Source organism: Monodelphis domestica, chromosome 2, assembly GCF_027887165.1.
Source record: "Monodelphis domestica isolate mMonDom1 chromosome 2, mMonDom1.pri, whole genome shotgun sequence".
Lineage (NCBI taxonomy): Eukaryota > Metazoa > Chordata > Mammalia > Didelphimorphia > Didelphidae > Monodelphis > Monodelphis domestica.
The window spans coordinates 241,833,648-241,857,746 of NC_077228.1; the positions used below are offsets into that span (position 1 = coordinate 241,833,648).

A 24,099-nucleotide genomic window follows, 5' to 3' on the forward strand; every position below is an offset into this window, starting at 1 on the left:
ACCCCCCAGAAGAAAAACAAATTAGAGATCCTAAAAAATAAGGGAGAAATTGATAAAATCAAAAGTGATAGAACTATTGAACTAATAAATAAGACTAGAAACTGTTATTTCGAAAAAACAAACAAAAAAGACAAAGTACTGGTCAATCTAATAAAAAAAGGAAAGAGGAAAACCAAATTAGTATCATGGATGGAAAGAGAGAACTCGCCTCTAATGAAGAGGAAATTAAGGCAATCATTAAAAACCATTTTGCCCAATTATGTGGCAATAAATATGGCAATTTAGGTGATATGGATGAATATTTACAAAAATATAAACTGACTAGATTAACAGAAGAAAAAACAGAATTCTTAAATAATCCCATATCAGAAAAAGAAATCCAAAAGGCCATCAAAGAACTCCCTAAGAAAAATTCCCCAAGGCCAGATGGATTCACCAGTGAATTCTATCAAACGTTCAAAGAACAGCTAATCCCAATACTATACAAACTATTTGACATAATAAGCAAAGAGGGAGTTCTACCAAATTCCTTTCATGACACAAATATGGTACTGATTCCAAAGCCAGGCAGGTCAAAAATGGAGAAAGAAAACTACAGACCAGTCTCCTTAATGAACATAGATCCGAAAATCTTAAATAGAAAACTAGCAAAAAGACTCCAGCAAGTAATTACAAGGGTTATTCACTATGATCAGGTGGGATTTATACCAGGAATGAAAGGATGGTTCAATATCAGGAAAACCATCTACATAATTGACCATATCAACAAGCAAGCCAACACAAATCACCTTATTATCTCTATAGATGCAGAAAATGCCTTTGACAAAATACAACACTCATTCTTATTGAAAACACTAGAAAGTATAGGAATAAAAGGGTCTTTCCTAAAAATAATAAACAGTATCTATCTAAAGCCATCAGCAAATATCATCTGCAATGGGGATAAACTAGATGCATTCCCAGTAAGATAAAGAGTGCAACAAACATGCCCATTATCACCTCTATTATTTAACATTGTACTAGAAATACTAGCAGTAGTAATTAGAGAAGAAAAAGAAATCAAAGGCATTAAAATTGGCAATGAAGAGACAAAGCTATCACTCTTTAAAGATGGTATGATGATCTACTTAAAGAATCCTAGAGAATCCACTAAAAAGCTAGTTGAAATAATCAATAACTTTTGCAAAGTTACAGTATACAAAATAAACCCACATAAGTCATCAGTCTCAATTAGAAAGAGAAATTCCATTCAAAATCCCCCTAGACAATATAAAATATTTAGGAATCTATCTGCCGAGACAAACACAGGAACTATATGAACACAACTACAAAACACTTTCCACACAACTAAAACTAGATCTGAGCAATTGGAAAAATATTATCTGCTCATTGGTAGGACGAGCTAACATAATAAAAATGTCCATCCTACCCTAACTTATCTATTTATTTAATGCCATACCCATTGAACTTCCAAAAAACTTTTTTACTGAATTAGAAAAAAAAACACAACAAAGTTCATTTGGCAGAACAAAAGATCAAGGATATCCAGGGAAATCATGAAAAATAAAATGCAAAGGAAGGTGGCCTTGCAGTACTAGATTTCAAACTATTCTATAAAGCAGTGGTCATCAAAACAATTTGGTACTGGCTTAGAGACAGAAAGGAGGATCAGTGGAATAGACTTCGGTTAAGTGACCTCAGCAAGAAAGTCTACGACAAGTCCCAAGATCCCAGATTTTGGGACAAAAATCCACTTTTTGATAAAAACTTCTGGGAAAATTGGAAGACAGTGTGGGAGAGATTAGGTTTTGATCAACACCTCACACCCTACACCAAGATAAACTCAGAATGGGTGAATGACTTGAACATAAAGAAGGAAACAGTAAGTAAATTATGTGAACAGAGAATAGTATACATGTCAGACCTTTGAGAAGGGAAAGATTTCAAAACTAACAAGACTTAGAAAGAGTCACAAAATGTAAAATAAATAATTTTGACTACATCAAATTAAAAAGGTTTTATACAAACAAAACCAATGTAACCAAAATTAGAAGGGAAATAAAAAGCTGGGAAACAATCTTCATAACAATAACCTCTGACAAAGGTCTAATTACTAAAATTTACAAAGAGCTAAATCAAATTGTACAAAAAATCAAACCATTCTCCAATTGATAAAAGGGCAAGGGACATGAATAGGCAATTTTCACTCAAAGCAATCAAAACCATTAATAAGCACATGAAAAAATATTCTAAATTTCTTATAATCAGAGAGATCCAAATCAAAACAACTATGAGGTATCACTTCACACCTAGCAGATTGGTTAACATGGCAGCAAAGGGAAGTAATGAATGATGGAAGGAATGTGGCAAAGTTGGGACATCAATTCATTGCTGGTGGAGTTGTGAATTGATCCTGGAGGGCATTTGGAACTATGCCGAAAGGACATTAAAAGACTGTCTGTCCTTTGAGCCAGCCACAAAACTGCTGGGTTTATACCCCAAAGAGATAATAAGGAAAAATACAAGTAGAAGAATATTCATACCTGCACTCTTTGTGGTGGCCAAAAATTGGAAAATGAGAGGATGCCCTTCAATTGGGGAATGGCTGAACAAAGTGTGGTATATGTTGGTGATGGAATACTATTGTGCTCAAAGGAATAATAACGTGGAGGAATTCCATGGGAACTGGAACAACCTCCAGGAAGTGATGCAGAGTGAAAGGAGCAGAACCAGGAGAACAATATACACAGAGACTGATACACTGTGGTGCAATAGAATGTAATGGACTTCTCCATTAGTGGCAGTGCAATGAACCTGAACAACTTGGAGGGATCTATGAGAAAGAACACTATCTACATTCAAAGGAAAAACTGTGGAAGTAAAAACACCAAAGAAAAACAACTGCTTGATTACATGGGTCATGGGGGATATGATTGGGGATGTAGACTCTAAATGAACATCGTAGTGCAAACACCAACAAATGGAAATGGGTTCTGATCAAGGACACATGTAATACCCAGTGGAATTGTGCCTCAGTTATGGGAGAGGTGGGGGAAGGGGTGGGAGGAATACAAAATGATTTCTGTAACCCAGGAATAATTTTTGAAATTGACCAAATAAAAAAATAATGTAAAAAAAAGATTATAGCACATACTTGTAAAATCATATGTGATTCATTATATTGTTTATATGGTTATTTGTTTAAAAGATATGAATATTAACCTAATGCAAGATACAGAATTTGTTCTGTTATTTCACATTACAATGAATACTATCTTGCGAAGTCAGAGTGAAAAATTTTATAACACACATTTTCTCTGACATGAACCTCCCTTGACCTATGTATAAGGGAATTTCAAAAATAAATGGCTACCAGTCTCTCCTTTTTAGGAAGCATTCACTACTATATTAGAATGCCAGATCTATCGAATATTCTATACAAACAAGTGAAATTCCTTCGCAGTGCAAATTTTGTGGACTATATAATATCTATCACTCATTTACCTCAAGGAGTTAACTGCAGAATTTTGAGAACTGCACAATTTTGGCAAAGGGAGGCATCACAATACAATTCTGTTGCAAAAATAAAAAAATAATATATGATTGGAGATAATTACTCTCAACGTATGTGCTAAAGCTCAAAATGAAGAAGTATGCAATGTTATTGCACATCTTTTAAATAATCTTGCACATTTAGCCATTCCAAAACAGTTTAAAAACATTGGAATAACAGTGTTTCTACCAGCAATCGATGGACTAAGTTGGACAAATCATGGAATATCTCTCATAAGACTGGTATTTGAGAAAATTCTTAAAAAAAGCAATTGGAGAAAGGGCTCAAAGAAATTTAAAAGCCCAAATTAAAAAACAAAAAGGATATTTTCAGTTACTTTCTAACTGAATAAGACCCAATAAGTCTTTCATTTGGGGTCGAGATTTTGCTTCTATTTTTGCAGATATCAGAAGGCCATGGAAGAAAACCAAAGTCATCAAGCATTTCCAAAGAAAGCCAGCACAGAGAGAAGAGAAAGCAGATGTCTGTTCAGCATCAACCACAGCACAACACAGAAGCCAGACACCAGAAAAAACAGCAGATGAACAAACAAAGCAAAACCACTGACTTAGGGACAGGTCTAATGCACTATCAACACAGATGAACTTTTACTGAGAGGCAGTTTACCTACAAAAGACTTGCAGACATTCTATTCTAAAAGTATATTGGTATTTGTTGTACGATCAATGCGTATCATGTACCTGAATACTTAAAAATTGTATTTGTACAATATGTAACTTGCAATTCTTTTATTGGAATTGTTCCATGTTACCCAAATTTGATCAAAAAACAAATTGTACAATTGGAAATGTTATAACAGTACAATGGATACTGTTCAATTGCAACAGAAATTGTTTAGATTATCCAAAATGTATGTATGAGAATTGTCTTAACCGGTTCATTTTATATTTGCAAAAAAAAAAAAGTATGTCTTTATTAGAATCAGACTTATTTAAAAAACAATTTAGCTAGAAATTGCATTTAAGCTTTTAAATGAAAAAAGGCATGTAATGGTACTCCTAATCATCAATCACTTCTCCATCCCAGAAGGGCTATATGCTACTCCCACGCAATAACATTTTGAGTGTAATGATAAGGATTACACTGTATAGTAGCCCTGGATTTTTTTTGAATATTACCAGGAGATAAAGACTATAGGTGTAATAGATGATATTGGAGGGTATATTTGATGGTTACTAGATAACTAATAGATCAGGTAGTTATCTTCTTTTGCCTACCCTCCTCCCTCTATACCTCCCTTCCTCCTTCTTCCAATCTCCCTTCCTCTCCTCTTCTTCCCTTCAGTTTCCCCTTTCCCCTTCTTCAGCCTCCTTCTAAGTCACTCAGGGTGAACTATGATGTTTCAGAGGAAATACTTTTCTCTTCTTTATCTCAAGTAAGGGTTTATTGGGGAGAACAGGACAAGATGGAGGATGGAGGTAAGAGGGTTGGATGTTTCCCTATTATCTACAATGAGTCTTAGGTTGGAGGATATTGAGAGAAATGGCAATTCAGTCACTACCATGAAACTGAGCAAGTCAGAGAGAGATATATGTACTATTGTCCTTCTGCTTTCAAATCAGCCAGGCCACCTCCAACTTGATTATCCCAAGTCCCAGAAATAAACCCAGCTTCTTCCTTCAGGGTCACCACCATCAACACAAAGCCCAGAAAACCAGCCAGCAGTTGGCTGTTGCCTTTAACTGTTTCCCGGTCACATTCCAAATGGAATTTTCCTTCGATTGACAGCTGATCAATCTCCAGCTTCTTGTCTTGCTTCTTGTCCTTTTTGCATGCCTTATAATTTCTCTCCTCCACATAGGGGACCCAACAGGATGATAACATTGGGCCAAGGATTTGCTTGTATTTCTACTGATAATGGAAACATGTGGACATCCACAAAGCACATCACGCCATGTGACACAGGACCAGGAAGAGAAGCAAACAACACAGATAACATCGATCACCAGTAGACCAGATGCACTTAGGACACATCTGATGAGATGCTCACTGGTGACTACACACATGTCAAAGACTGACATTACACTTCTCAATTATATTCACTATCATTACTCTGATGGACACTTGTTATGATGAAATCTATTGGTCTATTATACCTAAACCCCAATATTAAGAATGTTAACTCGTATAGACAAGCCCCCACTTGTGTATGTTAATGACACTAGATGAATACCATACCCAGTGTTAGCCAAAGACATTATTATGGAATCAGAAGGGACTAGCTACAATTGTTCAGACACTACTGTATACCCTTCATTTTGTATGTCTATGTTATGTACTGACAAAAAGAATTTATTTTGTATACATTGTAAAATTTAAACTTGGATTGTAAGAAATGCTACTGATAACAATTATATAGGCATTGGTATGACTCTCATAGGAAATTTTAAAAGATACTTATTTTAGCTAAGAAAAGAGGTTGAAGCTTGACACACTAGAATTACTTATTCATGTCATTTCAACCAAACAGGATAATGTATTACAAATTTTAAAATATGATAATGTTTAATATGAATGGCAATCTGTAGTACAGCACATTAAAGATGCTTGGGGACATCACGAAAACACATTGGATATTATATATTTACAACAAGAAATTAACGTTAGACCAAATTGTATATGAGGAAGAAGCTGTAGAAATTGCTTCTAAATGGGAAGAAACTTAAGTTTCTATTAACCCAAAAAATTGGTTTGGCAGAATTAATTTTACAAACATTGGCAATGTCATATTCTTGGTTGTTATATTGATTGGCTTATTTATACGGAAGAAGAGGTTTAAATAAGGCTTATATCAGAAATATGCAGCCAGAAGTTGCAATGTCATTTCATTCTCATCATTCTTGTTATTTAAAAATGATATAGAGCAACAACCAACCAGAATGTAAGGTTTATGGGAATATTGGTACCTTTTAAATGCGCATTAATTGTTGTATTAATGTTTTTGAAAAGCTTTTAATGCTGAAAAATTTTGTACGCTTATAATGTGAATCTTGGTCAACTTAAATTAGGGAAATAGAAATCATTTTTTAATGAAAATTCTTGTATTACATATTGGCTTAGCTAAAACATTGCCACATGAAATGTGAGCCATGAGTTTAAAATTTTGTGTTAATTGTATTTTTATTTTCCCTGATTATTTTTTCAGATTATTTTCCCCATATATTTTCTTTTAAGTACTAGAAGTATATTGAAAGCAGTATTAAGATTCTTATCCTTAAATATGAGTTAACAATATCTATAAGCTTTACTATATATGCTTACCCAAAGTCTTGAGACTGTAGGATCCTGCAAAAATTTGTTAAACCTCATGGGACTAATGTTGAGTAAGTTATTTTGTCTGATTGCAGAAGAAGGGATTGCAATTATACATTATACTTTTCCAGGAAGCCTAAGACATAGAGAGGCCTATAATCCATATGAGATGGATAAATATTGGTTGCTAAGGTTGGAGGTAAAAGGCTGTGGTGTTTTGACACCCTCAAACACAGGTTGGCCTGGTACCAAAGTTCCAATCAAATATCTATGTGGCTTGGCTTAAATATCCCAAAGACTATGCATGATCAGACCAAGGGAAAGGAAAGACTTCCCTTTCATCTCAAACTATAGTCCCTTTCTTTAGATTTAAAGGTCTAGCAACTTCTTACAGTCTTGGCTGAACATGGGTAAAATGCTATATTAATGCACCTGTCCTATAGGACTATGGAACTGATCACATTAATTCAGGATGACTGACTAGTGAGTTAAGGTCATTTTTATTTTCATTATTGGTCTTGCATAAATTTTTTTAAATTTAATTTTGCTATTTGATTTAGAATTCATTTTTTATTTGTTATGTTGGCTATACTCGTTATTTTTGTTTAGTTTTTAATTTCTTTTTACCATTATATACTCTCATCTTAATTTTTAAACAAAAAGGGGGACATGTAGCATACCAGGTATATTAGCATCTTGGGAATATGATTGGTGTATTGATATTGTATCATGTTACTTACTGATTATTATATTGCCAAATCTTCAGTCCAAAGGACAAAAGAATTTTTGAGCAGGATGATATTTGCCATAGGGTCTTAGCTCACACCTTATTAGACTACATTCCTTACCAAGTCACATGTTTGTTTAACTTCCTCCTCTTTGATTACGTGATTGTCAATTGAGCCAGTGTTAAAGCCTATACCATGTCACATGTTCATTAGCTATCTCCCACTCCACATTCCTAAACTCTTCAATAAAAGGTTGAGGGCATGTGTAGAGCCCTCTCTCAATACCATCAGAGGTGCACGGCAAGATGTAGCCCATATTATTTTAACTTCTTGACTCTGAGTCTTTGTTCATTTGTCTCTCTCTTTCTCTTCTCTATCCATTTTCCCTCAGTTTCCAATCTCCTTCTCAGGTGTCCACTCAAGAGAATTTTAATATGTAACTACAGGAGGTTATATCAATAGATATTTCTATTTGACTGACATCAGGATGTGGAACTATGTATATTATTGTATTATACCTAAATAATCTCTATAAATAATGTGTAGCATAACAGGTATATTAGCATCATGGAAGTATTATTGATGTATTGATAGTGTATCCTATGTATTCATTTACCAGACTCATGGCCATGTTACTTATTGATTATTGTATTGCCAAATCTTCAGTCCAAAAGACAAAAAGAATTCCTGATCAGGATATTATTTGCCACAGGGTCCTAGCTTAAACATTGTTAGACCATATTCCTTACCAAGTCACAGCTTGATTAGCCTCCTCCTTCTTTGATTACGTGATTGTCAATTCAACCAATGTTAAAACCTATGCCATGTCGAATGTTCATTAGTTACCTCCCACTCCACATTCCTAAACTCTCCAATAAAAGTTTGAGGGCATGTGTAGAGCCCTCACTCAATTCCATCAAAGGGGCATGGCAACATGTAGCCCATATTTTTTAACTCCTTGTCTCTGAGTCTTTATTCCTTTGTCTCTCTCTTTCTTTCCTCTATCCATCTCCTGCTCAGGTGTCTACCCACGAGAATTTTAAGATGTAACTACAGGAAGTTACATAATGTATATACTATAATTAAGTTAGTAACAGTGATAGAGTCTGTAAATATTTAGCATAGCATGTATATATGTTGTACATAAGATTAGGTTATAGATTAGACTAGAGACTTAGATAATAGTTATAATAAATAGTGAATAGATTAGGAGTAAATTAAGCATAACATAGACAATTAGTTATACATAGGCATAGACTTAAGCTGCATTTGCAGATAGTAATGTTTTAATTGTTTATTTTAAAGCTGATGTTGAAATTGTGTTTAATGGAAATATATATAATAGTTTGCTATCTGTTTTGCTTCGGTCCTTTCTCCCTAACCTGGAATGGGTAGACCTCTGGTCCTGTCACTTGATCTTCTGAGACCCTATGCTACCCTGCCTTCCTACCCTGGCACTGAAGTCAAGGAAAAGAGAAATTTGCTTGACTAATTTAATTTTAAAATGTGCATATTAGTGAAAGGGACTGAAAAAAATAGTATCATGATTGATACTGTCTTTAGACAGTCAATGATACATTTATTACATTTGGACCTATGTGTCTTTGTGAAATCTTTCTCAGTTATTACAATTATTAAAACTAAGTATCAAAATAAAATGAATGTAGAATAAAACCTTTGAATCACTGTATCATAAAGTATTAAAAATTTTAAAAGCAGATTCAATCATATCAGTTTTTTATAATTGTATAAAAAGATTTTTCTAGTTTAGTAAATAAAATTTTAAATTATTTAAAAATACTCATTTCATCCTTTAAAGTTGCTCTATTTTAAACATTTTATAAAGTACATAATATGTTAGTTGAGTAATACATGTATTTTGGAGGTACAAACTCAAATCATTATTACTGATAGGATATATGTTCAAAAATGTTTGGAGGTTTTTGGACCAAAAGACACTCTAGGCCTGCAAATCTCAGTTTGCAGTCACATACAGTTCTACATTTTGGTTTAACAACTTACATGCAGTTCGAAGTGGAATTCCAAATCTTCCCTGAATGTTATTGACCAATACAATCTGACCTGTTCTTCGCGAGATCATGTTGGGAAGTAGGGCTAGAAAATACAGAAATATTAGTGCATTGAAATAAATGTCTTCATTATATTTACTAAATGAGTAAATAAACAATTCCTTCCTGGCTAAGGATAAGATATGAACAGCATAAGAATAAGAATAATATATAAGGGAGCTTAAAAAAGATATAAGGAAATTAAATGGAGCAATGGATAGAGCTCTGGCCTTGGAATCAGGAAGATTTTAATTCAAATCTAGCTTCAGATACTTATTAGCTATTGACTCTGGCAAATCACTAATCTGTGAGCCTCCATTTCCTCATCGATTTGATTAGTTGTTTTTCAATTGTGTCCAACTCTTCATTATCTCATTCAGGGTTTTCTTGGTAGAGATACTGGAGTGGTTTGCCATTTCCTTTACAGCTTATTTTATAGATTTGGGAACTGAAGCAAACAAGGTTAAGCAACTTGCCCAGGGTCACACAGCTGATAAGTATCTGAGGTCAAATTTGAACTCAGGAAGATGAATCTTTGCAACTCAAGGCTGGGCATGCTATCCACTGCTGGGCAGCTATCACATAACTGCCCTCCTCATTTATAGTACAGGGATAATATCAGCATTTCCTTCTCAGGATTGTTGGGAGGATAAAATGAGGTAACATTTGTGAAGTACTTAGCACAATGTCCATAATTGGTATTTAATAAAAGTTATTTTTTTTAAGAACTGAAAAAGTTAGGTGTTTCCTCTTCTTATCTCAAAAAACTCTTAAGTGTCTTAGAAATAATTGTGAGGAGGCCTGGTGGCCTATGAGATAATGGAGTGAATTGAAAAATAGTTCCCTTTGTGAAACTTGGGTGGATTGTGATTGTAGGTTTTAGCCTTAGTTTAGCTTTATGGTTTAATAGATTAACAGTTATATGATGTAACACACACACATAATGTAATTTGTGCAATGGTTGAATTATTTTTTGCTTACAAACTTTTTCACTGATCTTTTCCATTTGTACCATTTCCCCAAAGAACTAATTAACCAATGAGTTTGTGGATAAATTTCAGGGTGTTCATGGACTTGGAAAAAGACTTCCTTAAGAGGGAAACACCTTAAGGCAGCAGCTCTTAATCTTTTTTTGTTATGAACCCTTTGGCCACATACAGAAGAAAAGGAAAGTCTAGTGGTTCCTTATTTCCTCTAGGAAAAAAAATATACACTCCTTTCCTTGACTTTAAAAGTCCTTCACAGTGGTCTCCTATTTATTTTTTCCAGATTTGTTTCAAATTAACCTCCTTCACATATGCTATGCTCTTTCCAGTAGCTTCTACTTCCAACTATTTCTATAGAAGGTCCTATCGAAAATTATGTTGACTGGGAAATGTGGTTCCAAGGCCTGCTAGTCAATCAGTGTTGAGGGGAGGCATCATTCAGTCTTCAAAATAATATTTATCTCAGGGAACTTATATTTGAAAGGGGGAGGCAATACACACACACACACACACACACACACACACACACACAAATGCATACCAAACATAAACAAAGCAGAAGCAAGGCAACCAGATAAAAGGTACCAGGCAATGGGGACCAGGAAAGGCCAAATGGGGAGTGGGGGAGCCAGCACAAAGACAAAGAGTGTTGGGTAGTATGTTTGGACCATAAAGTGTACAGGTGAGAATAAAGTGTAATAATTATATAATCATAGAATTTTAGAGTTGGAAGAAACCTCAGAGGGATTTTAGTCTAACCTATAAATGAAAAGAATTGAAAGCTCTGAGAAGGGAGAAACCACCATTACTCAAGGCAGCTCATTCCACTCCGACAGATTTAATTGCTAAGTTTTTTAAGATATCAAACCTAAATTAGTCTCTGAAACTTCTACTCATTGCTTCTAATTCTTCCCTTTAGGAACAGGCAAAAAAAATTAAATCTCTCCTCCATATAATGACACTCAAAATATTTGAAGATAATAATTTTTGTATTCTTCCTGAGTCTTATTCTTCAGAATAAACATCCCCACTTCCTTTAACTATTCGTTTTATGGCCTGGACTCAAGGCCCTTCAGTATCTTGATTGCCCTCCTCTGGATAATCCCCAGTTTGTCAATATTTTTATTAAACTGTGTTGATCAGATGAAATCTTTCAAGCACAGAATATAGATGGGATTGCCACCTCCCTGTTCCTGGAAGCTATGCCTGGCTTAATGTAGCCCCAAATAGAGTTAGCTTTTTTTTTTCTACCTCATTGTATATCTAACCCATATTGAGCCAGCAATCCATTAAAATCTAAATCTTTTAAAAATAAATGGCTACTTAACAATGCATCCTTATTTTGTATTTGTGAAATTGATTTTTTTTATCCAAAGTTTAAAGTTTTACATTTATCCCTATTGAAGCTCATCTTATTAGTTTCATCTTAATCCCTTAGGCTGCCAAAATTCTTTTGTATCCTTGTTCTGTCATTCTCTGTATAATTATTTTCCCCATATTTTTGTCACCAGAAAATCTGATGAGCAAACTAACTATGTCTTTATCCAAGTTAATGTTAAAAAGTTAAATCTCATCAGATCAAGCACAGATCCCATGTATATTCCAATGGAAATCTTCAGAGATATTGACACAGAACCATTCTTTAAGACTAGTCATTCAACTAGTTCTGAATCTATTTGATTTTATCATCTAATCTATATTTGCCCATATTTCTTATAAGAATAGTAGAAGATACTTCATTCAAAACTTTGTAAAATCTAGGTAATATTCCCCTTTGTTCACTAATTTAGTAATCTTGTCCTCATAAGATGAGATGATGTATTTAAAGTGCTTTCTTTCATATTTTAAGATCCATATAAATATCAGCTGTTATTATTGTTGTTATTATTTGTTTTGGGACTGGGTCTTCTCATTTCTCCCAGGTTAGAGCTATTCATAGGTGAATCCAAATATTGATTGGGGGTAGAAGATTTTATTTTTCCTTAGGCAGCCTGATGGTCCTCTGCTCCTAGGGGGCTCACCATATTGATGCTGGATTTAGCAAGGACACCTGAATAGTTTTAGCCCTGTGTTGGCAAACCTATGGCACATGTGCTGGACTGTGCCAGAGGGGGCTGCTCCCTTTCTCCTCTTCATATGCACCTGAGGAATTTCTTTCATCACCTGCCCCTCTGCCCAGCAGACCAATGGGAGAACTTCCTCCCTCCCCTGTCTGGGGTAAGGTGAGAGGCTCACATGTGGTGTGAGGGTTGCAGTTTCGGCACTTGGACTCTAAAAGGTTTGCCATCACTGCCTATGTCTCAGAACTCCCTAACTCAGACATCTCCAGTATCAGAGACATGGGCCACCATGCCAGCTTATTTTTATGGTTATTAAGAAGGAAATCAGTCCAAGAGAGATACTATACTCCAGAATGAAATTATGAAGGCACAGATTAAATAAGATGGAAAATATGGAATTGCCTAAAGTAGTGATGGCAAACGTATTGCATGGGTGCCAAAGATAGCACACAGCATACTCTTTGTGGGCACTTGGCCACCTCCCTTCCCACCCTGCCTCCACCCCCAGACTTTGTTACTAGAAAGGCAGAGGATCTTGGGTGGAGTTGCTCTCTTACCCCTCTCCATCTTGCCTGATGACATTTTTTTCATTTCCCTGCCCCTTTGCCCAGCATCTCAATGGGAGTGCCCAGGGGATAAGGTGGGTGGCTCACAGGTGGCAGAGCTAGAGGAGAGCAGAACACTCAGGCCACTCCCCTCCCTCCTTTACACTTGCTGAGGACATTCCTCACTTTGCCCACCCCACTGCCCAGCAGTCAAATAGGAGCACTTGTGTGGGGGGCATGGCACACAGTCTCTGGGGGAGTGGGCACAGCACTCAGTCTGGGGGGTGAGGTAGGATAGGCCCCAGAACTCCATCTCTAAAAGGTTTGCCATCACTGGTCTAAAGGGACCATATTTGGAAGAAACTCACAAATCAACTCAGATATTAAAAAGTCAGATAATAATAGCTAGCATTTTTAAAAGGGCTTTAAGGTTTACAGTACTTTATATATGTTAATTTACATGATCCTCACAACCTTGTATCTGTTATTATGTTGTAACTAACTATAGTTATTTTTATTCTCCAGATTCTCATTTTAAATAAACTAAGGCACAAAGAGGCTAACTAACTTGTCCAGAGTCACATTACTAGTTAAGTTTCTGAAGCAGGGTTTAAACTTGGTTCTTCCAGTCCCTAGGCCTTGTAATCTATCCAAAGTTCCACCTAGCTAGCTCTGCAGAAGATAGAAGCAGGAGAGGCTATCAAAAGATGAATGTGGCATAGTCCTGTAAAAATAATGTTGGAACTGCTAAAGTTTAGATGGTGGGGAATATTAAGAATGATAAAAATAATTTTAAATTTGTTTTCAAGTTATGTTGAGGAAAGATCAAGGAAGGGATAGAACCATTAGTTGTTGGAGGGTTAGATGAGACCATGATAATGGAAGATGGAGAGAAGAAATAATTACACAACCCTAATTTTGCTTTTTATTTTCCTCTGCCAGGAATAATATTTTTTTCTTTTAACAAAATGTTAAATATGAACACTACTATTTAAATATTAATACAACTATTTAAATTTAAGCACATGAATTTCAATGCATAAAATATCATAATACCTTTCCAGTTCTGTCTTAGCATCCATCAGGTTTCTTTGTCCATTTATTCCAATTCATTTTCTCCTAATATGGCCATAAATTGGCATATCTTCTGTTTTAGTTCTGGGTTTTTTGTTTGTTTTTGTATTTTATGTTTTCCAAAAAAATTTCCACATTTATTTTTATTCCTCTGGTTTGTTTATACTAATTACCTTTAATATTCCATAACATTAATATCAGTATGACAGAGAGTAAGATGACCTCTGGACCAGGAAGACATATGTCAAAATCCCATTTCCTAATGCAAAATATCAGTGCCACCATGGGCACCCTCTATGAACCTTTATTAACTTTCTAAGATTAATCTACTAAATTATAGATGGGATGTGATAGGTTTTGTAGATGAGGTTTCCAGTGAACAAAATTAGAGATCTTTGATGTATATGTATATGAAAATTATATAGAATGATGATATGTATTATATTAGCTCTGCTAGAAAGTTTGCTCCATAAGGGCAGAGGATTTTTCTTAATTTTCTTTTAATTTTCTTCCATATGTAGATTGTTGTCCATAACAGACATTTAAAAAAGTTTGTTGAATGAATGAAAAAAATCACAACACAAAGGCTGAAGATAAGTCCAATCTTTTAATTTTGTAGATGGAGAAAAGTGACAACAAGCTAGTGGCAGAGCTGGGACAAAACCCTGGGTCTCTTGAATTCTAACCCTTTTACACATTGGATGTGTGCATCTGGTATTTTCAAAAACTAGATTAAAATCTTTCTAATCATCCTTTGAACTGAAATCAAAGGAAGAAGGAAGTCTATGATCATCAAGGTATCTAACAGAAAGAGCTATTTCCTGGGAATCAAAGGTAAAGGATTCTTGGAAAAAAGGTCTAAGCCACAATACCTTTGGTCAATGTGATGGGTCCAAAGTAGTTGACATCCATGATCTTTTTGTCAAGTTCCAGGGAGATATTCTGTGCAGGGCCTTTCACCTTCATGCTTGCATTGTTAATAAGAATGTCTACACAGCCATAGCAATCTAAGATTTCTTTGGCTACATCCTGGACACAGCTGATGTCTGAGAGATCCAAGAGAACAAGCTTTGGTGTAAATGTCTAATGAACAAACCAAAAAGATAAAATCATCAAGGGGATAGTTTCCCATCCAGGGGAGACAGGCCAATGTCCAGGGAATGGCTGGACTTTTAAAAGAAGATGGTTAGACAAATACTTCATCATATGCCATGCTTACAGTTTACCTCTGCTTTATAGTTTGTCTCCCCACAATTCTGCAGGGTAGATTTTTGTTACTGCTATTGTGAGGTTCAAAATTCTAATTTTATCAATGTACCTAACTCCCATGTAAAAAAGGAGCTCCTTCTCCTCCACCAATGCTGATAGGTAATATATCTATAACTTAGAGACTTAAAGAGTTGTCTGGAGGTAATGAGAGTTTAAGAAATTTTCCTACAGTTAATATAGCTAGTAAGTGTGAGTATGAAGACTAGAATCCAAGCTTCCTGATTCCAAATTCAATATTTTTTTTTTACTATGCCACAGAATCTCAGAGTGGAAAGTGACTGGAGTGATCAACTTGTCCAATCTGTGTCTGAAGGAGGAATCTTCTTTATAATATCTTGAGGTTATCTAGCCTCTGATCTGTGTGAGGAGGAGCTCATTATTTCCCAAAGCAATCCATTATATTTTTGAATAATAGTTAGGAATTTTTTCTTTGCATTGGGCTAAAATCTGCCTCTTTTTAACTTCCATCTAGTTTTGTCTTTTGAGTGGCCAGTGATAATAATATAACTGTCTAGTAAAACCTTGGAGTCCTACCAAGAGCAATATTCTTTTAAAAAATGTTTTATTGAATACATATAGCTCCAAAATTCCTTTCTTCCCCAAATCAAACATTCTCTTTTAACAAAGAAAAATATATAATAAAATATACCTGGTCTATCGACCCTACCTAAATATATGGTCCTGTTGACCCCTAACTTTATACCCGCAGGAAAGAGAAATGTTTTATTGGTTCTCTTGAATCACTATTAATTTAAAAAAAAATTCTTAACTACTTCTTCAGGTATTTAAGCCAGAAAATATGGGGAAATATTATTAAATACTTTTTAAAAATCCCCAAACCCAAGCAATGACATAAAACAACATAGAAACAAGAGAGTCAAAGATGATGAAGACTTTGTTTTTAAAGAGCACAGAAGCAGATGATACATGTTTGTCATTGCATTTATTATTGTAAAATCATAGAATATTAGAGCAAGGAATCATCCCATCCATCTAGTCCAACCCCTGATTTTCTGGATGAGGAGAACGAAACTCAAAGAAGGAAATTAATTTGCCTAAAATAACAGTAAATTAGTAGAAAAACCAGGAATAAACCTAAATTTCATGATTTCCTATCTGGGATTTTCTCATTTTATTCAAAGGTATGCTGGAGCAGTGAGAGCCAACTTTTTATGGGAACATTTATGCTTTTGGAAATTGGCAAAAACTACAAATTAAGATCACTTATTTTATTGTTCAGACTTAAGAAAGTGATGGGGAAATAGAGGATTAAACTTAACATGCATACTTTTTTTTGAGAGCTACCTGTTATTGAGTCAAGATAGATTAGAGATCATTTAGCCAAATGAGTGTTGTCCTGCTCAGATATTTGTCACTCTTTGAATTGTTGTCAGGTATAGTTTACCATTTATATATAAATCAATTGATTTCATCACAATATCTTGTTTCTTTTTCACTCTAATCAGTGTCTATCAGTCTATTCCCCTACCTTATTCACTAAATTGGCTCACAATGAATTTTTGATATATTAAAAATACAATCTACCCTCAAAATTTTAAGATTTGTCGTTATGGAAGGTAATAATTTGTGTGTGTGTGTGTGTTTGTTTCTTGACTCTTTATTCCCCCCCTTTTTTTAGAATATTTTTCTATGGTTACATGGTTCATGATCCCCCCACCACACTTTCATCCCCACTTCTGAATCTGACAAGCATTTCCACTGGGTTATACATGTATCATTGTTCAAAACTGATTTCTATGTTATCCATACACACTGCAGCAGTGTGATCCTTTAACATCAAAACCTTATAGAAGGTAATGATTTTTTTAAAAAGTTATGCCAGGCTTTGAAGACATACTGTGGTTGAAGGAAAACTGAATTTGAAATTAAAATCTTAGAATGAAGCTCTCAAAATAGAGGTAGAGATAGGGATGAGTCCTATTATTTAATTGGCTTAGAGCTTCCTTCAATAAACAAATTATCATTTTTCTTAAATACTGACTCTGATATGTGTAAATCTGTGTAAATCAGCTGTGTAAATCTGGCTAAGTTGCTTTATCTACCTGGACCTTCTGCCTCCTGAAGACAACATTTCTGAAATAATTATTTGTCACCTTGCCAATGTGTGACTTTTCAGGATACAGCAGTATTTTAGATGTGTGACTTTGCATCTTTGTCTGCCAAATAGCTTTAGAGAGGAAGGTAGAAATAACTTTTGGTGTTTCTGAACCTAAGCACTTTTGAAGCCCTCAGTTCCTGAATCTAGTTGAAATTGTTAGAACCTTTCTTCTTAAAAACAGAACTATAAGGGTCAATATTATTTATAACTAGGAGCTCTGTTCTTCATTCTTTCCTTACTCTGTTGTCATAGGAATGTATATATTTCAAGAAACCTTCAAGTTATAGTGATTACCATAAAAAAAAACCAGATCTCTCTACATTACTGATTTGTTTATTTTTTAAATTAATATAGGGAAAGGGAGCAAGATCAAAAATTTTGCCTTGAAGCTTTAGAGTTAACTTAATTTAACATTATTGACTCACTCTGGTTCAGGCTACCGAAACTTGGACTACTTTAGTAGTGTCTTGGCTGGTTTCTCAGATTCCACTTTCTGTCTCTCCAATCCATCCTCCACACAGTTGCCAAATTAAAATCCCTAAAGTACAGATCTAACTATGTTATGTCTCTGCTCAAGAGGCTCCAGTGTGTCCCTTTTGCTTCCAAGATAAAATACAAACTTCTATATCAGATCCTTAAGGCTTTTCACAACCTAACTTCAACTCACTTTTCTGGACTGATCTTATATTATTTCCTTTCATATACTTTTTTCTTTAGCCAAACTCTTCTTTTTGCTTCTTTTCACATGGGACATAATGCCCCACCTCTATTCCTTTACATAGTAGGCATGTTTTTTTCATTTTCCTTTCTGAAAATTCTTAAGTTTCTTTAAGTTTAACTTAAATACTATGTTCTATGTGACTCGTTTCCTGAACCAGCTTGTTAATACCATTATCCCTACATTGTATTTATTTTTACTAATTTTAAATTTCAATTTATTTAATGTATTTTTATTAATGAATTGATATCATTGAATTATTATATTAATAAATTAATTAAATTTTAATAATTTGATCATTTACAGTTGACTTCTTAAGTGTTTCTCTTCAGCAGCATGTATGGTATGGAAAGGCAAAGATAATTTTATTTTTGTTATTGTGTTTTTAGTACTTAGGATAGTACCTCACACCAAGTAGTCATGGAAAAATGCTAGTTAGATGAATGAACAAATGAATGAAAGCCTTACCTTGCTTGGGTCTGCCACACTAATAAGTGCATCATACAAGATTTCTAGCTTCTCCCAGTTCTTGCCACATAGTACCAACCTGGCACCACCAGCATGAAACAGTCGAGAACATTCTGTTAAAAAGCATTGAAAAAGAGAAGGTAAATACAGGTGTCCCTTCCACATGGTGACTTTCCTCAGTGTGGTTTTGAGATACTGCGGGGGGGGGTAGGGAAGGGAAAGACAGAAGGAGAGAGGGGAAGTAGATGGCTGAGATAAAGATTACAATGATAGGAAGAGATGTTAGGAGGTATGAACCTACTTCAAATGTCCTGAAGTTCCAATTCCTGAAAAGCAAATCTCTGGATGCACTTGATATGGAAAGCAAAGTTACAAAGAAAAAAATATATTTAGGCATTGGTCTCTGATGCTTCTGTCAGGAATTTGAACTGATGTATTCCTCTCCCACCCTAATGGTGAGAAATTGGAATCAAATAATTGACATTAATTATTATAATTACATTAAATGGTGAGCTCCTTGAGGACAGGGACTTTTATCACTTTTTTGTATTCTCAATGTTGCCAGCATGTGGCCTAGCACATAGTAGGTGCTGAATAAATGTTTATTATTTTTTCTTTTTTTAAATTTTATTTAATTGATTAATTTAGAATATTTTTCCAGGATAACAAAAATCATGCTCTTTTCCTCCCCTCCCCCTAACCCCTTTCCATAGCTGACACACAATTCCACTGTGTTTTACATGTGACCTATTTCCATATTATTGATATTTGCACTTTTGTGTTTCTATTCCCACAAATCTTCCTCTGAATGTGGATAGTGGTCTTTCTCATAAATCCCTCAGAATTGTCCTGGATTATTGCATTGCAACTAGAAGAGAAGTCCATTATGTTTGATTGTACCACAGTGTATCAGTCTCTGTGTACAATGTTCTCTTGGTTCTACTCCTTTCACTCTGCATCAATTCCTGGAGGTCATTCCAGTTCACATAGAATTCCTCCAGTTCATTGTTTCTTTGAGCACAATAATATTTCATCATTAACAGATACCACAGTTTGTTCAGTCATTCCCCAATTGAAGGGCATTCCCTCATTTTCCAATTCTTTGCCACCACAAAGAGTGCAGCTATGAATATTCTTGTACAAGTCTTTTTCCTTATTATCTCTTTGGGGCACAAACCCAGCAGTGCTGGATAAAATGGTAGACAGTCTTTTAGCATCCTTGGGGCTGTAATAATTAAAATTAAATAATAGGTCTTGCTACCCAGAGATATATATTTTATAAAGTTTATTATGAAGGGTAGACAATCATTCCTAAGTAACCTGGCTGCATGGAGCCTAGGCTGCGAGTTCCCTTCTCATTTTCCCCTCACCTCTCCTTGTCCCTTCTCCTCAGACTTCCCTCATGGTCTTCCCATCCATCTCTCCCTTTCTCTCGTTGGTCTCCCCCGTCCTGCCCCAAACCTTAACTTTTATTGACGTACAGACGTATAGTGACGTAAGCCGACACAAACCTGGCGCAACTGTAGTATGTCAGGATGGATAGGTAAAGTTACTCAGGAAGAGGGAGGGGATGAGCTTCCTTGACACAGGGCATAGTTCCAAATTGCCTTCCAGAATGGTTGGATCAATTCACAATGCATTAATGTCCCAATTTTGCCACATCCCCTCTAACATTTATTACTTTCCTTTGCTGTCATGTTAGCCAATCTGTGAGGTGTGAAGTGATAACTCACAGCTGCTGTGATTTGTATTTCTCTGATTATGAGAGATTTAGAACATTATTTTTCATGTGTTTATTGATAGTTTTTATTTCTTTATCTGAAAATTAAATAAATGTTTATTGAGTATTACTGATTGGTTGAATTAGGAAATGTTAATTTCTTAATTCTTTATTATATACCTTACCTTTTGTTTTATTTAAATGTTTTTTGCTTTGACTTCATGTATCATATGGCATGGTCAGGCAGTTCAGAATTAAAGATTTGGAAAGACACTGACTCAAAACAATTCACTGAATAGAGGTCTAAGAATAGAAATTTTGGGAACCTGTGGAATAATCTTTTCATTGTGTTTGAAGATGAGAGACATCTGATTAAACATTACTGGAAAATAATAAGAAAGTGATGATAGTTCCATAAACATATACCATAACGTTTTTATGTTTTTTATGTAAAATTTCACAAATTTCTAAAAAGATTAGACAGATCTTCAGGTTCTAGGCAAGTGGGTTTAATTTTCAATTTCCAGAATATTTTACTAAAGTTGAATGAGTGTCTATATTTGGTCTGGAATAAATATGGTGAACATGGAACAGAGAGCCATCTGGTTGAAGTAGGGTGAATCAGTCTTGTAGTTGACTAAACCTGTGAACTTTAGATTACTCCACCCTACTTAGTCTAACAAAAACAGGACTGTCTACACCCATACTTAAGGATTAAGTATTTAGGAGGATGGCCTATGACAGACATATGCTAGCAAATGACAAATCAGAAACAACTGACAGAGCCCTGGGCTGTCCTAAGTCAAGCTTAAGCTACCATTGGTACATGTAAAACACAGGAAAGTGATGTAAAAACCATCTATATATTTCGCATCACTTCCTCTCTTCGGCCTCTTTGGCGGTGGAGAGGTGGCTGGCAGAGCATACTGAGCATTTCAGCATCTTGGGTGGAGGCTGCTATTGACCGGATTTAGTGGTGAGTTTTCCTTGATACCATACTGGAGGAAACTGAGTAGCCTAGTTCAAGTGAGGCATCTTTACTGAGCTCTATCAGAGTTTAGGCTGTTTCTTTCTCCTCTACCTTCCAAACACTATCCTCTTAGAAAGCCACTAATCTTCTTCAGAGACCTTGTGGTAGAGGACTTTGAACTCCCCCTGGCATAGGCCAGGCAGGAGAAATTCTACATTCTTTCCCTCTCCCTTCTCCTTAACTCCTTCCCTCTATATTAATTAAAATCATCATAAATTTCCAAACTGACTTGAGTATTTTATTTGGGATATTCCCTGGCAACCAAAAATTAATTTTGATTAGGTCACAACCCTAAAATTATCCTTACAAACCCCAGATTTTTTAATAGACAAATCACTATCTTGGAGTTATCTAGCACAAGTTTCCTTGCAAGGTATTCTTTTTTTTTTAAGCTGAGGATTAGATTTTATATTTATCCCTTATTGAATTTGATCTCATTGGATTCAGCCCAAAATTTTAGCCTGCCAGGATTTTTTTGGATCATGATATTCAATGTCATGACATCCTCCTAGGTTGTGTTATTTGGGGGGGGGGGGAGGGAGTCATCTATAAATCTATGCCTGAGGAGAATTTAACTACATAGGCAAGCAAATACAATATATCTTTCCAATGTTCATTTGTAAGCATTGAAATTGTAAAGATATTTTAAAATATATACTATTGGTTGTCCACCTTCCTTAATGTTGACTATTTTTTTCCCACCTGAAAGTCTGTACTATACAAATCCACATCCAATATCCAGCATTTTCTTCCAAACATTTTTATTAACCTTACTGATATTTAGTATGCAACTTGATATTGATTCAATATTCAATTTAAAAATCAGATAGTCATACATCATGTATGGTACATGAAATATACCTATAAAAAGGAAGTTTCACAGAGAGATTGATAGACTTATCTTGACTCACTTATTTGCTTTAAACATATCATATTATAACATTATAGTTTATATGTGCCTAGTTAAGTGAACATACTAAATGAATGAATAAAACATTTATTTATTTATTTGCTTATTTTAAAATCCTTATCTTCCATCTTGGAAGTCAATACTGTGTATTGCCTCCAAGGCAGAAGAGTGGTGAGGTCTAGGCAATGGGGGTTAAATGATTTGCCCAGGGTCACACAGCTAGGAAGTGTCTCAGGCCATATTTAAACCTAGGATCTCCCATCTCTAGGACTGGCTCTCAATCCACTGAGCCAGCCAGCCACCCCCAAATAAAGAATTTATTAAACACTATGTACAAAGTTATATACTTTGTATATATACTAGTTATAGAAATAGAAAAGAATTGCATGAACTCATACTCTATATGTTTTTTTTTTAAACAAACTAACCTTCGGAAAATGACTAGTGGCTTAAAATATTCCTGCAAAGAAACCCCTTATTAATGGTAATATTTTAATAACATGAGCACAAATGTCAGGGTTGACACTTCTTTTTCTAGTACAAACTCCTTATCAGGCAAACTCAGATCTGACAAGAACCTGGCCAGAGTCAAAATTATCAAGAGTTCTTGAATGATTTATCCATGCTAACTATTCTTAATAATGAATTTTACTCTAAGTACATGCTGTTCCTTTAGATTCTAACTAATGATAGCATGAAGATATAATTGTTTCATTATTATAGTTTTTTACATTAGGCTTTTGCTGCTGGAAATGTGTCACTTTATTATCTGCACATTAAAAAAATTTGGAAACAGAATTTTCAAATATGTTGAAGAATTTTCCATATGAAGAGTTTCAGTGAGCTTTGAACCCATTCATTAAAAATATAAAAATGTCACATTAAAAAAATTGGAAATCCTTGATGAAGGATACTGACATCTCTACCTAAGTTTTTTCTTTCTCTTTTTAAATTTTAGTTTTATTTTCAGTTCCAAATTCTTTTCTCCTCTCTTACCCATGAAGAAGTTCCCCAGCTTCTGAGAGTTCTGTGTGGAGTGTTAGTTTGCAGGATCTCTTGCTGTCAACTTGTCCCTGTTAAAATCCCTTACTACAAAAGTCAATTGAAGACTGAGAGGAATCAAAGAGTACATTTCCCCCCTTTCTTTATTTCTCTTGTCTTTTTTTTCAAAACATGGTTAATGTCAAAATATATTTTGCATGACTTCCTATGTATAATGAGGTCCTAGGTTCAAATCTGGCTTCAGATATTTCCAGGCTGTGTGACCCTGGGCAAGTCATTTAACCCCCATTGCCTAGCCCTTACCACTCTTCTGCCTTGGAACCAGTACACTGTATTGATTTCAAGACAGAAGGTAAGTGTTATTATTTAAAAAACAAAACAAAACAACAACAAACCCCAGCCTTAATTACTACTGTAAGAATTTGTTTAGAATAATTAAAGAAGTTATAAGGGTTTTAATCTCTATTCTAAGTTAGAAGTTAGGTATCCCCTAATTCCTTCCCCCTCCCCTCCCTTTAGTTAAATAAACCTGTTTTATATATATATATATATTCAAATGTGTATATATATACAAT

General features: G+C 34.9%; 1 protein-coding gene across 2 annotated transcripts in view; it reads right to left on the minus strand.

The window, feature by feature from the left end:
* Positions 1-24,099, minus strand: part of DHRS7C (dehydrogenase/reductase 7C) — a 76,243-nt gene that overhangs the window by 29,375 nt on the left and 22,769 nt on the right. For both annotated transcript variants that reach the window (XM_007482978.3, XM_007482979.3), the window contains exons 3-5: positions 18,863-18,975; positions 15,161-15,371; positions 9,577-9,669 (exon numbers count right to left, since the gene is read on the minus strand). In XM_007482978.3, the coding sequence (XP_007483040.2) occupies positions 9,577-9,669; positions 15,161-15,371; positions 18,863-18,975 (417 nt within the window). The remainder of the gene's footprint in view (positions 1-9,576; positions 9,670-15,160; positions 15,372-18,862; positions 18,976-24,099) is intronic.